Source organism: Gouania willdenowi, chromosome 2 (assembly GCF_900634775.1).
Source record: "Gouania willdenowi chromosome 2, fGouWil2.1, whole genome shotgun sequence".
Classification (NCBI taxonomy): Eukaryota; Metazoa; Chordata; class Actinopteri; order Blenniiformes; family Gobiesocidae; genus Gouania; species Gouania willdenowi.
In genome coordinates, this window is record NC_041045.1 from 4531803 (window position 1) to 4546506 (window position 14704).

At 38.1% G+C, this 14704-nt stretch overlaps 1 protein-coding gene and 1 long non-coding RNA gene across 3 annotated transcripts in view; one reads left to right on the top strand and one right to left on the bottom strand.

The window, feature by feature from the left end:
- The window catches only part of kalrnb (kalirin RhoGEF kinase b), a 38389-nt gene that overhangs the window by 20493 nt on the left and 3192 nt on the right, over positions 1 to 14704 (top strand). For both annotated transcript variants that reach the window (XM_028468628.1, XM_028468637.1), the window contains 20 exons: positions 978 to 1079; positions 1146 to 1300; positions 1982 to 2084; positions 3196 to 3357; positions 3450 to 3603; positions 6202 to 6252; positions 7565 to 7668; positions 8215 to 8346; positions 8574 to 8687; positions 9553 to 9623; positions 9700 to 9766; positions 9845 to 9948; positions 10023 to 10092; positions 10762 to 10848; positions 10946 to 11038; positions 13151 to 13201; positions 13285 to 13362; positions 13690 to 13875; positions 13948 to 14119; positions 14504 to 14643. In XM_028468628.1, coding sequence (XP_028324429.1) covers positions 978 to 1079; positions 1146 to 1300; positions 1982 to 2084; positions 3196 to 3357; positions 3450 to 3603; positions 6202 to 6252; positions 7565 to 7668; positions 8215 to 8346; positions 8574 to 8687; positions 9553 to 9623; positions 9700 to 9766; positions 9845 to 9948; positions 10023 to 10092; positions 10762 to 10848; positions 10946 to 11038; positions 13151 to 13201; positions 13285 to 13362; positions 13690 to 13875; positions 13948 to 14119; positions 14504 to 14643 — 2196 coding nt within the window. The remainder of the gene's footprint in view (positions 1 to 977; positions 1080 to 1145; positions 1301 to 1981; positions 2085 to 3195; positions 3358 to 3449; positions 3604 to 6201; positions 6253 to 7564; positions 7669 to 8214; positions 8347 to 8573; positions 8688 to 9552; positions 9624 to 9699; positions 9767 to 9844; positions 9949 to 10022; positions 10093 to 10761; positions 10849 to 10945; positions 11039 to 13150; positions 13202 to 13284; positions 13363 to 13689; positions 13876 to 13947; positions 14120 to 14503; positions 14644 to 14704) is intronic.
- LOC114477058 (uncharacterized) overlaps positions 1 to 14704 on the bottom strand; it is a 30311-nt gene that overhangs the window by 7034 nt on the left and 8573 nt on the right. Inside the window, exons 3-5 of the long non-coding RNA XR_003675663.1 lie at positions 10003 to 10175; positions 7552 to 7662; positions 2348 to 2447 (exon numbers count right to left, since the gene is read on the bottom strand). This is a non-coding gene — a long non-coding RNA (uncharacterized LOC114477058). The remainder of the gene's footprint in view (positions 1 to 2347; positions 2448 to 7551; positions 7663 to 10002; positions 10176 to 14704) is intronic.

Below are 14704 nucleotides of genomic sequence, written 5' to 3' on the forward strand. Positions count from 1 at the left end.
TTCTATGAATCTGTGATAACCACATTTATTTAGTTATCTGAATAATATCCACTGTTATCGAGGAAGTTTAATATTGTTTGCGCCATAGTATATAGTCATCTTAAAGATGTATATCCTTGTTTTAATCAGAAATAATATAGGTTAAAAATGACCAAAAACCACAAAAATGGGTTAATAGTCGCAAATGAGAGTGGTTAAGTGCTCAAAGTGTTAATATTATAATTTAAACTGGAAAATAATGGGCATGACAAATCATGAATGCGGTTAAATTGGCCAAAAAAAGCATGAAATATGGTGAAAAGAGGTTAAAAGTGACGATAATGGGTCAACGTACGCAAAATTAGGTAAGAAAAGTCGTAAAAAGGGTTTCACTGTGTCCCAAATGTCTTGAAAGTGGGAAAAAAAATGTGCAGAAAAGGCATTGAGCATTTGATGGAGAAGTGGCAGAAATGAGAGTAATGTAACAAAAATGCATTAAAAGGAGCAAAAATATGGCAAGAATATGATGAAAATAGGTTAAAATATGGCAAATTTGATGAAATTGCAGAACAAGGACAAAAATAGGCAAAAATTGGCTCAAATTGTTGTACAAATATTATTAGTCTCTTGAAGGCGTATGGCGACCCCCTCTACCAGTGTTTCGCGACCCCAAGGTTGAGAACCCCTGTCCTACAAGACTGGATTGAGAATAATAGCTAATAACATGTCCTGCAGATTGATACTGAGGTGAAAAAAACTATATCTATCCTACAAGACAAAGGGGAGGGAGAAAATACATTGTAATGTTGTGCAAGACAAGAACTAGGGTAAAAACATCAGGCATTTGATTGGACCAAAACAGATAAATACACACCAATTCGCCTTAAGACAGAACTGAGGGCAAAATGCAAAGATATACTATCCCACAAGACAAAACTATAAAGGTAATAATACTTTAGAGAATGTGATTAAAAAGAAACAACTGGTTTTATTTGCAGACGTCGGAGCTCGGAGTGACGGAGCACATTGAGGGCGACGCCTGTAAGTTTGCGCTGTGGGTCGGACGGACACCAACCTCTGACAACAGGACGGTTCTGAAGGTAAGTAGGACTCCAGCGTCTCACCCTGAGCTGAGCTAAGAACTGAGAGTGACTCCTCCCCCTCAGGCCTCGTCCCTGGAGCTGAAGCAGGAGTGGGTACGCAGCGTCCGACAGGTGATCCAGGAGAGGCGGGGACACCTGAGGGGCGCGCTGAGGGAACCCATACCCCTACCCAAAACACCCAACCCCACGCTGGGTCGCCAGCGCAGCATCAGCCGCAGGTCAGAGGTTAAAGGTCAAAGTGTCCTCAGGAGTTTAAATGTCGCTCAGGGTTGGGGTCGATTACATTTTTCAGTTACAATTACGTTTTCAATTACAATTTCATCATGATTAGAGTGACCAGCATTATTTTTACCCACAGAAACATCAAATACAGTTAATCACATTTACTGACCCTGAAATAAATAAACCTAATATCCTCTTGTGTTGGCTTTCTGTTAGCATCTCTTATGATAACGTGTCCTAAATCAGCTGTAAAATACACTAAAAACAAATATCTATGATCTAATTTATTTCCTATCTATTGGTTACTTGTTTGGCTTGCTAATCAATGAAAATATAGGTTTTAATAACTTTGCATACTCTGCATACCCCTAGATTAATTAATTTTTTTAAAATGGTAAAATGATCCTAAAGAGAACTGACTGGTAGTGGGAAAACTTGATTTAAATCATTGTTAACTACGTTAATTACGCCGTAAAACTGTAACATGATTCCACAGGTTTGCATTCTGTTAAATTGGAATTGCCATTTTTACTATAATTTCCATGTTAATTACAATTCCAAAGTCAAATATCTGAACTGAATTACAACTACAACAGATTTTTTTCCAGTTATAATTTTGTCATAATTGTAATTAATAATCAATTATAATTGACCCAAACATGTTTGACTGTTTGTAGAGAAACCAGTGAAGATGCAGACAGTCTGGGAGACGCCAGCAGTCAACCTGACACAGTTTCCATCGCATCGAGAACTTCACAAAACACAGCAGACAGCGACAAGGTAATCAAAATACACAAAAACACACACAGAAAGACACACACGCACAATTAACAAGCCAGAAAGTCACACTGTCCATCTGTAGGTGGGAGCCTGGGTGTGTCGAGCTGTGTCGAGCTGTGTGTGTGTGTGTGTGTGGGTGTGTGTTGGGGATGACCTCACTGCAACAGATGTTGGGTGTGTTTGTTTTGCGTCAGACTTTTCTTGTTCATTCTCTACAATTTTCGTCTCTGAGCTGCGTTCGAGGTACGTTTGATTGGTATTACCTGACATTCCGTGAGGGAGGGTGGGGGGGGAGGGGGTGGTGGGTGGTCAGGCTGTGAACTCTGACCTCTGGGTCGATTGGAAGAGGTAGCGTAGAAACATCTGGAAAAAGATTGACAGTTAAAAAGAAGCCTGGGACGTCTTAAAGACCACATTTTTGCAGCTCAATGTTTATTTAGAAATACAAGCAAAGGTTTCCAACAGGCAGGCAGTGGCCCAGAACAGGCCGTGCATTACTTTTACGTTATTTAGTGAGGATGCAGAAGGAGGATTTTTCTGGTTATACTGGTTTTAGTGTTTGGCTTGAGAAAAATTCAAGTTTTTACTGTTTCTGCAACCTTTTTCAACTTTTTAATCATTTAACAAAATATTTTTTTTAGCATCTTTCAGCTATTTTAATGATTTTTCAACCTGTCATCCTTTAAATCAACATTCAAACCCAATATGTGAAGGTTTAATTTATTCAGCTATTTTAATAATTTTTAACTATCTACATTGTTTCAGTCATTTCAGCCCATTTCAACATTTTCTTTAGCTTTTTTCTTTTGACTTTTACAAACTTTAACCTTTCAGCCCATTATTCAACCTTTCAGCTATAATTTCATTATTTAAATCAACATTTAAACCTTTTGCTTATCATTTAACCAATTCATCTCATTCCTTTTTTAAACATTTAACCCTTCTGCCGATCACTTAATGTTTTTTCAACACATCTTCTGCATTCTTTCATGCAGCGTTCAGCCTTAAATTTTAGCACCTGCATTTTCTTCAGAATATGCAATGAATCTAGTTCTAAATGTAATTGTGTGACTGTGTGTAACTCTGTCTGTGTGTGTGTGTGTGTGTTTAGCTCTCTGGAGGCTGTGAGTTAGTCGTGGTGTTGTTGGATTTCTCCTCCGGCGCGGCTGGAGAGCTGAGCGTTCGCTGTGGACAAACGGTCGAGCTTGTGGAGCGATCCGCAGACCGGCCCGGGTGGTGCTTAGTGAGGACCACCGAACAGACACCACAGCAGGTGAACAAATCTAACGCATCCGACTGTGTTTGGAGCAAATGTCCCAACAAGTACTGATAAATCTTAATCTGTGTGCGCGTGTGTGTTTGCAGGAAGGTCTACTGCCCATGAGCACCCTCTGCCTTTCACACTCACACAGTGCGCCTGATATGGAGGGCCTCTCCCCCGCTTGTACCGCACCCCTCACGCCCCCCACCCCAACCTGTACCTCTAGCAGCTCCTCGTCCTTCCAGCCGGGGGGAAAGGGTAAGCCCAAAAATACACACCAGTGTTTGTCTGTCTGCTGCTCACGGGAAGTCCTGTTAGACAACAGGAGCTTCCTCCACATGTGCATATGTGTGTAAAAGTGAACACAAACTAAAGACCCACTGTCCCTACAAAGTCCGTGTGTATTTTCATTTTTAAATATTAACTGTAGGATACTTTGAGCTTTTCAAAGTTTGAGTTTTAGAAGTAGTGACAGTGAAGTGGAAAATGTTAACGTAAAGCAGTATTAGAACATTAGAATACATTTTTTTCTACTCTTTGCCTATTATGCCTTTTTTAGGCAATCTTTCACATAGGCATGCTACTAGAAATGGAAAGAATTTTTGTGGCACGAAATTTCGCAATACAAAAAAAAAAAAAACAGTGAAATAAAATTCAAACGTTCACAAAATAAAATCCAGTAAACAAAGTTCCAAGAATGCAATGACATTTGTCCCTCGTGCTTGCCATAGACGCTGCACACACTGTCGCCAACTCAGACTTTTTTTCCCTTCAATTTTTTATGTCGTATCGTATTCGGTATCGTGAGCCCTATAACGCATTTCATATCATGAGTTGACAATTTCGTTACACCCCTACAAGCTACTCATCTAAACATGAACCGTTTTCAACTTGAACTTCTCCACAATCAAACTTTCGTGTGCTTTGGACGTATTGCTCGCGAGCTGAAGGTGGACGGCGCTCTGCAGAAGTGCAAAATACAAAGTTAAATTAAAGATTTCGGACAAACTAAGCAATGTTTGGCATTTTATTACTGGATATCAGCATGATTTTGTTTAATAGAATAAGATGGATAAAACAGAAAAAGACTAAAAATATTAAGATGTCGAAACTGGTGCCATGTGCCCTTTAAGGCTATTCCAAACAACACATGTTGACCTCATATGTTGCCATGGCAACTAACAAACATTTGTTCCACAAAATTCATTATACAGAATTCTCACTTGCATTTTGTGTGGAAATAAAACGTTTTGTTGTTAATTATTCACTAAATTCTACTATTACTAAAGTAGTAAACAACTAAAAAAGAAAAAGAAAAAATAGGCAGAAATACGTAACTAGAAAATTGGTATTAAGTCTGTATGTCTAGTTAAACTCGTAGTTTAAAAAAAAAAAGCAAACAAATTTCTCAAAACCCAATTAGATTTTTGCAAGTACGCAAAACAAAAACATACAAAAAATATGAACATTAACAAATCAATTGTCAACAAACAACAAAATGTCCCCACTAAGTCTGTTTGTCAGGTTTCTTTTAACATTTTAGTTGAAAAGATAAAATGAAACCAAGTTAACAAGAAAAGTTAGAAAGTCTTTCATCTGAGAGCTGGTTTGACAACATGTTTCTAGGACACACACCCATACACACACAATGACACACAAAGTCACACACAATGACACACACAGTTCAAAGGATTTCTGAGTTAAACTTTAAACTTTGACCTGAAGGAGTTCCACACAGACAGTTTAACATCCTCTGTGTGTGTGTGTGTGTGTGTGTGTGTGTGTGTGTGTGTGTGTGTGTGTGTGTGTGTGTGTGTGTGTGTGTGTGTGTCCGGTGCAATTTAAAAATAAAGTGTCGGTTTACTGTTTCCAGCTCTTTAGTTTTTGCGCTTTTAAAAATTAAATTGAGATAAAAAAAAATGGAAAACATATTTCAAAATGAAATATATATATTATTGAATTTAGAATAAATATTGAATTCAACCTAAATTACAGAAGTAATCCAAAAATGTTTTTATTCTGTTTCCATTGACATATCACTACCAACCTGAGTTTAGTTCATGTTTTATCTTGTTTTAAGTATTTTCCCTGAAATAATTTGACTTGGATTGTGATTAAAATACTCTCTTAAAGAGTTGCAACATGTTCCATACTATATTTCTCATGGACTTCATATCCTGTAAACTCAGGTTACTTATTTAGTTTCATCCAAACTTTCAATAAATGATTCATGAGGAGTTAAGATAAGCCAAACCTCTGGTGTTAGGCCGCGCCCACCTCATCGCTTCCTGCTCATTCAGTCTGTCTGTGTCAGTGTGTCTGTCTGTGAATGCACTAATGTGACAGCATGCTTAGGGGCACAGCTGCATGTTTGGATTGTTCTGGCATTTTGGGACGAATTGTAAGAGAACGCGAAGACGAGCGAGGTAGGGGTGTGTGTGTGTGTGTGTGTGTCAGAAAGTGAAAGAGAGAGAGTTAGAGGATTAATGAGTTACAGACACACCCTCTGAGTGTGTTTGTTGAGGGGTCCGAGGACACTTAATGTTAAGGTGAATTTGAAGGAAAGCCTGAAAGTGTGTGTTCTCTGTAATAATAAAAACATTTTTTTTTTTTTTTTTGATGTCTGCATCTGCATCACCCACTGACAACTTACATCTCTTTTGTTTGTGTACACAATGTTTAAGTATAAAGAAAGAGTTAGTGTTGTGAGAAAACTTACTTTTGTTAGTTTAAAAATGAATGTGTGTAAAATAAATGTCGGTATTGAAGTTTTTTTCCTGTCTACCTTTCCATCAGTTTTATCATCTCTGTGATGTTTGTCTGTGAAACATAAAAATGTGTTGTTTCTCTCAACAGACTCCGCCCCTTATCCTTCTGATGGCTTGCAGACGGCGAGCATCACTCAGAGTGAGACTTACACACATTTTAACACACACTCATTCCCTGAAAAAACAGTGATACCCAAACACTGGGGCGCGGAGCGATACCGCTCTGTGGACCATTTCGCGCCGGGTGGCAAAGAAAGAACACCTTTTTTAGGAAATAAAATGTATTTCATATTAATTTGTGTATGTTATTTTGAAATAATCACAACTTCCACTTGGTTGCACATTGCAGAGACTGTGTTTGAATAGACCCCTTAATGGCCTATGTCACAAGTGACGTGGCTGGAGGCAAAAACAGGAAACGCTGCTGCCTAAAGCATAGATATATATAAACACTAGATGATTCAAGTGAAATTCACCAGCATAGCCCAACGGCGGCCATCTTACCTCAGACAACTGACGTTCTGACATTCTGACGCGCTCTACGGTAGCTGTTGGAAGGTGAGTGATCAGCTTAAACAAATATACCCTTAACCAGATGAAACAGACAGATTTACGAATAGTTTGCCTTATTACAAACCATATTATACGTAGGTGTGACATAGGATGCTTGTACATGTTGAAAGTGCCACTTGCCATTTGAAAATTGGTTGAAAATTGAGCAAGTTAGGGTTATTTAAAAAGTACATGCACCATTGACATTGATGTAATGAGCGGGGCCAGCTGTCTGAGGTAAGATGGCCGCCGCGTTGCTACGTCTCTCCCCATTGTCTAAATCATCTAGTGTTTATATATATCTATGGTGGTTTGCCTCCAGGCTATTCAGGCTACCCAACAAAATACGTCACAATGTTTACAAACAATCAAAGGGTCTATATGCATACTAACGTACTACTCACACAAGTTTGATGTAAAAAATGCTATGAAAAGATTGAGTACATGAGACATACCCGGAAGTATGCACGATGCGTGGGCACTATAGTCATACTCACCGTCAGTCGTGCACAAAAGTTTAGAGACAATTTTTTTCCAAGACAAATTACAGAATAATAATAATTTGTAAAAATATCTCAAGTCTGTCACCAAGTTTTATTTGCTGTTAGACACTTTACATCTTTATATTGTGTGTACATTCATACTACATTCTCCAAATTTGATTGATTTCTTTATTAGTTTTTATTTACCCTTTATACTCTAATGTATTTTAATATTTTAATGTTTTATTTTGTTAAATTAGTTCTGTGTTTGTCAAAAGTGCTTTATCAATAAAGCTGGGTTAAATTGTTGTTACTTCTTGTTTATATTTTGTTTTGATTTCTTGAATTAAATCTTAATTCTTGTACACAGTGTAATTTGGCCTGTGAGTTTGTAGCTGACGTACTTTCTTTTTTCAGGTGTCACGTCCCCCTCAGTTTTTGGAGTGGGCGGGGCTCCGGGCGGCGCTGTTGGTTCACCGGGGCCGAAGCGAAGTGGCTCTGGAACCGGAAACACTCTGAAAGTATATAAACATTATGACACTTTTAACACACATTTCATTAACGCTATTAACTTCTTGTTAGCTCATAATTTTCACATTATGATTAAAAGTGTAATAAAAATGAAGAGGCCAACAAATTTTATGGTTACATTTTATTACATGTTTATTTTTACTTTAATTTCAACATTTCTTAGTTGAAAGATATTTTTCCAATGAGTTTTTGGTTTCATTTTTAATGGTTATTTTTTTTTAAGTTTATTTCATGTTCGTCCTCTTTATCATTCTTTCATTTTTACCTTTTGCTCCTTTTTAACTTTCATTCTATTTAAATGTTTTATTTTGACCTTGGTACATTTTTAACTTTTGTTTTTATTATTGCTTTATTGTCAACATCTGTTTATTTTTAAGTTTCCTTTTTGGCTGAGGTTTGTCTCTTTTTAAAGTTTATTTTAAAACTTTTTTTTTTTTTTTCAGGAAACAATACAATTAATCAGTAAAATTTATTTGATTTATCAGATATTGAATTTAAGTCATTTCATTGTCAACATTGTTTGATTTCTTTGCTAGCGCTGGCTAACGAGCCCAGTCCGAAGGCTGAGTCAGGGAAAAGCTGATGGACAGAAGAAACCTCCAATCAGAGCCCGGAGGCGGGACAACCGGACTGAGTCGACCACACCTCTTACAGGAAATGCACAGACGGTGGGTAAAAAAGACTGTTTTCAGACTTCATGCGTGAAAAACATTTTTCATTCACTTTATACATGAGAATCTTTCCTCTCCTAGTGCTGTGATTTTTTGAAAATTTAGATTTTTATACATATTTGAGAAATTATTCTGGTGTTTGGAATCTTGTGTAAACTGTATGTTCACAGTTCATGTCATCTTGAAACTGCCCTATGGTAACAAGATTTGCTTTAATTCTGCAGAAGGGAAGAAGAGACGAGTCGGGGCAAAGCGGCGGGGAGGAGGAGCCAGAAGAAGAAAGCCACACCCCTTTACCGCCTCCAATGCAAATCATCAAAGATCCCAACAACCCAGAGGTCAGTTACTGACACAGCTGGATTTGCCCCAAGTCTAAAGATTTTGTTCAAAAAGACACAAAATGGGAAAGTCTATGAAAGTCTATAGACGGAAAATGTTATTAAAACATAAAGACAGCAAAAAAAACAGAAAAAACTAATTTATTAAACCAACTACATAACCACGCAGAGAAACCAAAGCACTAGGAAGCACCCTCCTCCTTAAATAGTGAGGGTAATCATGGAAATGGGCCTCACCTGAGAGAGAAGAGAGGGAAAAGCTTTCTGAATCTAAATAAATCTGAATCCGAAAAGGAGTAATTATAACAATGTTATTAAAGTCAGACAAACCCATTTTTATTTTGCTCGTAATTGTAAAATGAATGCAGATTTAATCTGAATCTATCCTACACCTTTCAATTGAGAAAAGGGACATTGTTGCAATTTTACAAAAATTTTAATTGAGCTACATTACGTACATTTTTGACGCGGTTTCTCCCAGGCTGGTCTACAGAGTTTGTAAGTTGCGGTGGTGCCGGGTCTGGAATAAAGCCGTGACCAAAGTTCCATCATGGAACCTCAAGCAATACCCAATGACTTTGGAATTGACTTGTAGATCATGGAGTTATTGGTTGTTTTTTGTCGTGGCTCCTTAGGCTCGGGGTGTGGTACCCCCTGGAGTAAAATAGTCACTAACTCATGAAAAGATCTGAATTCATGACTATGAAAATGAATATGCCTTCTCACAAAATTAAAGTTCAGTCTGACTGTAACCTTAGATTTCGATCCTTGGTTTGGAATCAGCTGTTCATGATGTGTACAGAAAATAATTTCTACTTCTGTTTCTTCTTGTATCCTCTAAGTCTGTCCATTTGTGTTTCTCCAGGCTCTAGATTCAGATCAGGGGTCGAACGAGTCCGACACTGAGCAGAGAAACAAAGCCCTGAGAGGACGAATGTAAGACAAATCTGAGTCTGAGAGAAGCTTTCTGAGTAAATAAGTGAAATCCAAACCGAGTGCTGTGTGTGTGCAGGTTTGTTGTGAATGAGATGATTCAGACAGAAAAGGATTACGTAAAGGACCTAGGCGTGATTGTCGAGGTACGCTCAGATTTAAAACCCTGAATTCTAAATGATCTGTAGTAAAGTCAATAACATCTAGACTCTTTGCTCTCTCAGGGTTTCATGTCCCGTCTGGAGGTCAGAGGAATCCCTGAGGACATGAGAGGGAAAGACAAGATAGTGTTTGGGAACATTCAGCAGATCTACGACTGGCACCGCGAGTCTGTCTCACACAAGCACAATTTAACAACACATTCAGAAAGACAAACACTCACCAGGAGTCTTTGTGTTTCAGCTTCTTCCTGGTGGAGTTGGAGCGGTGCGTTCAGAATCATGACCTGCTAGCCGACCTCTTCATTAGACACGTGAGTTCATGAACCAAGAAGGAATCAAGGCTTTTGTGGTCTGGCCTCTTGCAAAACTTATCTCAGGATTCAGTACTTTGTAGCTGTAAACATGGAAAAAGATGTAATGAATTTTGTGTTTGACTTGAGGCTGGACTTCAGGAATCTTCATGAGGCCTTAATGTTAACTGTACTCAGGGTAAAATAAGAAGAGAAGAGAGATGGTCTTGGACTGGACATCAATGTTGGCTATGGGTACAAAGATGTAGACTTCATTTTAGGGCATATTCAGACCTGCCTGTTTGTTCTGACACAGAAATCGTTTTCTTGTCTGAATCAGAACATAGCAAATGAGCCACAGGTGTGAATACAGAATAAAACTCTCTGAAGCTGCCTCAGTACTGGAACCTTGAACTGATTGAAGAGCTCTTAACAATGTTGATCTAATTTTTTGTCCTGTTGTCAAAAGTTTTGACATTTCTTGTACTTGACTCTGGATCTTAGGACTGACTAAACTTGTCCCTCAACTTGATAAAGTTCTTGCTCCACAAATTCTGGATTTGATCTTGAAGCAAACTGTACTGTAGATATTTGTCAAAACTGTGGACTTGTTTTTGGACTTTAAATTGGCTGTACTTCTGTTTGTCTCTGGACTGGTTTTCTTTGACTGACGTATGGTTTCTGTTTCAGGAGCGCCGGCTCCACATGTATGTAGTTTACTGTCAGAACAAACCCAGATCTGAGTTCATCGTCATCGAGTACGAGAACTTCTTTGAGGTAGAGACATTTTAATTTTTCAGTCTAACCATTCTCCTGGTTGAAGCTGAAGTTTTTTTTTTTTTAACTGACTTTGGTTGTATCTGTCCTGCTGTAGGAGATCCAGCATGAGATCAGCATTCGGATGTCCATCAGTGATTATTTGATCAAACCAATCCAGAGAATCACCAAATACCAGCTGCTGCTCAAGGTCTGCGTAACTCTCTGATTCTGTACATACATGTTTTAGGTACAATCACAATGTATAAAATGTGCTTCATGACATCCTGGGAGGCCATTAGGAGAGTCACTTGTTTTCTTACATGTTCTCAGGCCTTAAGTTGGAAGTCTTTGAGACTCGAACCAAAGTTGTTATAGACATCAGAATTAAAAATCTTTATCTGTTTGAACTTGAAAAAGTCTACCTTTGGACTTGGCCTGAAACTAGAATCTGTACCTTGAACTTGCCCATCTTCACCATATAGTTAGTCTTGTCTTCAGATTTGTTGGCCGCACTTATAACTTCTTATTATGAGGTGTGTCTTTTTGTCTTGGTAAAGCTCTTTTGTTCAATCAGGTTGACCGAGAACTAAACATGTGTTACGTGACATTCCTGAACTCTTGCTCGTTTTAAACCTGGACTATGCAAACAAACATGGTTGTCTAGAAATAGACTTGGCAGATCTTAGCGTAGATTAAGTCTTGGGTTGTTGCTCTTGAACATTATTATACTCTGATTTTTGGGGGGGTTTTGTTGGTCTTAAATCTAAATTTTGTTTTGAGCAGTTTTGAAATCTTGATTGATATTATTGTGGTTTGACATTAAAGTATTATTTTTTATTATATTGTTCAAGATTTGCCAATCTTTGCTAATCTTGATTTTGCTGTTCTTGGAGTTTTACTTTACAATTTAAAACAGTTACTGGTAGGGATGTAACGATTAATCGTAAGGCAGTTAAAAATCGATTCATAGGTACCACGGTTCACATCGATGCTCTGAAAATTGAATCGCAGTACTTTTTTTAAAAAGGGCGCTATATATTAATCCTTCCAGAAGTGGACGTGATGGGCGGAATCTGCTACTACTTTCTTTCTGGCCGCCATTTACTGTTAAACATTCTCATAAATGATTCTTTGCATCTTTAGCACCGAAAGAATATCTGTAATATTACGTGAATATCTGTAAAAGTCACGTTTTTCTATTAGCTCTGTCTGCTAGCATAGCATCGCTTCTTCACTGGTGGAATATCTGCATGCCAACCGACCACTGGGTTACCAGCGCCCTCTGCTGGTCCAAACAAATATCTGACGTCAACACAGTAAAATGACTTTTTTTTTTTTTTTTTTTTTAAAGTCTAATTGTTAAGCCACAAAATATCTTTTCAGTTGCACTTTTAAAAAGAAAAAGAACTATTATGTAGTTTTGAATTGTTTACTATAGAACCAGAATTTAAATTAATAGGCTTCTTCTTCATTTGTATTATTCCTTTATTTATTTCAATTCAAGATTTATTTTTAGTGAAATTGCATTGTTTTGAATAGTTTATCAAGGGATTCTTTTGACAATGAAAAATAAAAGGAAAATAGTACAGTATTTTCCCCAAAAAAATAAAAGAATATTTTTCAGTCATCATTTGTCTACATTCCCATTTTGTAAAATAAATCGTGAGAAAATCGTATCGTGAACCCAGTATCGTGAATCGAATCGTATCGGGAGTTGAGTGAATCGTTACATCCCTAGTTACTGGTGGGTTTTAACCTGTTTTTACTGGGTCACAAGCATTTGCAAGAAGAAAAATAAAGAGACCATGTGCGTTTATTTTGATTGGAATTTAATTTTCATTATACAGTTTTTCAGTATCCAACTACTCATCTTTGAATTGAAGTCTTTAATTCATTTGTTTTGCATTTCTAGATGAAATTTTTTTGAAAGAAACACATTTCTCTTTAATAACCTACATAATTAGATTTTACAGCTCTAATTACCAATGGTTTTATGATACATGTTCCACAGTACATGTTTAGAGGGAGCTGGTCTCGACTTAAAACTGCTGACTGGTAATAGTTGTTTTAAATCAAGAGTTGAAGTTGATTTATTGCTGTTGACTATAGGCAAAATGGTGTATAATAAATTTAGTTGTCTTTACCAGACTGTTTTAAACGTTGTCTTGAACGTGGAGTGTTTTTTCCATTGTTCACATCTCTAATCCTAAATGCTGAATCATTAGTGCCCTCTGGTGCCTACAGATGTGTTCATACTGTTGGTGACTAACTTCAGTTTGGATCAAACTTGCCACTGAAATGCAAATATTTTGTTGGTCAGGATTTCCTCAAGTATACATCCAAAGCAGGTCTTGACTGTGAGGAGGTCGAGGTGAGTCCTACAAAGTTTTGATCAGTTTTTACGTCAACTTAATCATCTCATGAGGCTAACTGCTTTTAATTTTTGGTAATCAGAAAGCTCTAGAGCTGATGTCGCTGGTACCCAAACGTTGCAACGACATGATGAACCTGGGACGCCTACAGGGATATGAAGTGAGTCATAATAAATGTTTGGCAGTTTTTAAACATTGAAAGTGTCCAAAAGTACACCTAAAGAAGTCCAGCGCTACACTACAAAATGAACACAACTATAAACTTTGTTTCTCTCAAACAAATGATAGATTTGAAATTTTGGACAGAAAAAAGTTTTTTCATCCAGACATGTCTGTCCTCACCCCTCTGTATTTACTTGTCCATCCTCACCTGTCTGACCTCAACTATCAGTATGTCCCTATCCAATGGTCAGTACTTCTCCATCCGGCTTTTCCTGTCCGTCCTCACCCATCTTTCCCTGATGTTTGTGTTTACCCGTCTGTCCAGGGCAAACTGACGTCTCAGGGGAAGCTTCTGCAGCAGGAGACATTCTGTGTTTGGGAACAAGATGGCGGAGTTTTGTCTCGCAGCAAAGAGCGTGGAGTATTTCTCTTTGAGCAGATCGTCATCTTCAGTGAGCTCCTGCGCAAAGGTTCCAACAATCCTGGGTACCAGTTCAAGAACAGCATCAAGGTCTGCTGGTTTCAGAGTCACTTAGGGTTACTGGGTTCGGACCTAGAGTAATTGGGCTTCTTCTTCCCTCAGGTGAACTACCTGGCCATGCAGGACAGCGTAGATGGAGACCCCTGTAAGTTCTTGTTGTGGTCTCGAGGCTCGGCAGAACGGTTCACGCTGCAGGCGTCCTCAGCTAGCATCAAGATGACCTGGGTGGAAACCATTGCTGCCCTGCTGGACACCCAGAACAACTTCTTATCGGGTGAGTTCTCTAATTTCTAAAAACATTCACGTTCTACCATGTGTGCAGCAATCAGCCATACATTTAAACCTCAGTGTCTTCTGCACTTCAACTGAAAAAATATTGGTATTTTCCTTACAAAATCCTTTCTAATATTTATCTTATCTGTAGTGATGGTCATAATTGTTTCTAAATATTGGGAGAATGTATTTAGGGACATACGTATAACGAGTTCATTATTTAGTTTAGTTTAAGTCCACCAATATCATTGGACAAAATTATATCAGTATCATACTGGTAATATGACTAATAGTCGGCAGTGTGTGTCACCTGTTTATGCCAAAAATGGGTAAACTGTACAATAAGTGGAAATGTATTCTAAGATCATGTGATGTACATCTTTAGCTCTTCAGTCTCCGATTGAGTACCAGAGAAAAGAAGGCGGAATCACCCGTCCGCTGTCATCAGGTCGGCCTCCGTCGGCCCCGCCTACTCCTAATGGCCACGCCCCTCAACCACCTCCCGACAACGAGCAGGACGATCAGGTTTGAATCTTCTCCTTGCTCAGCCTTCATGTCTAGCATTAGTTTTGTTTTTCCTTAAGTT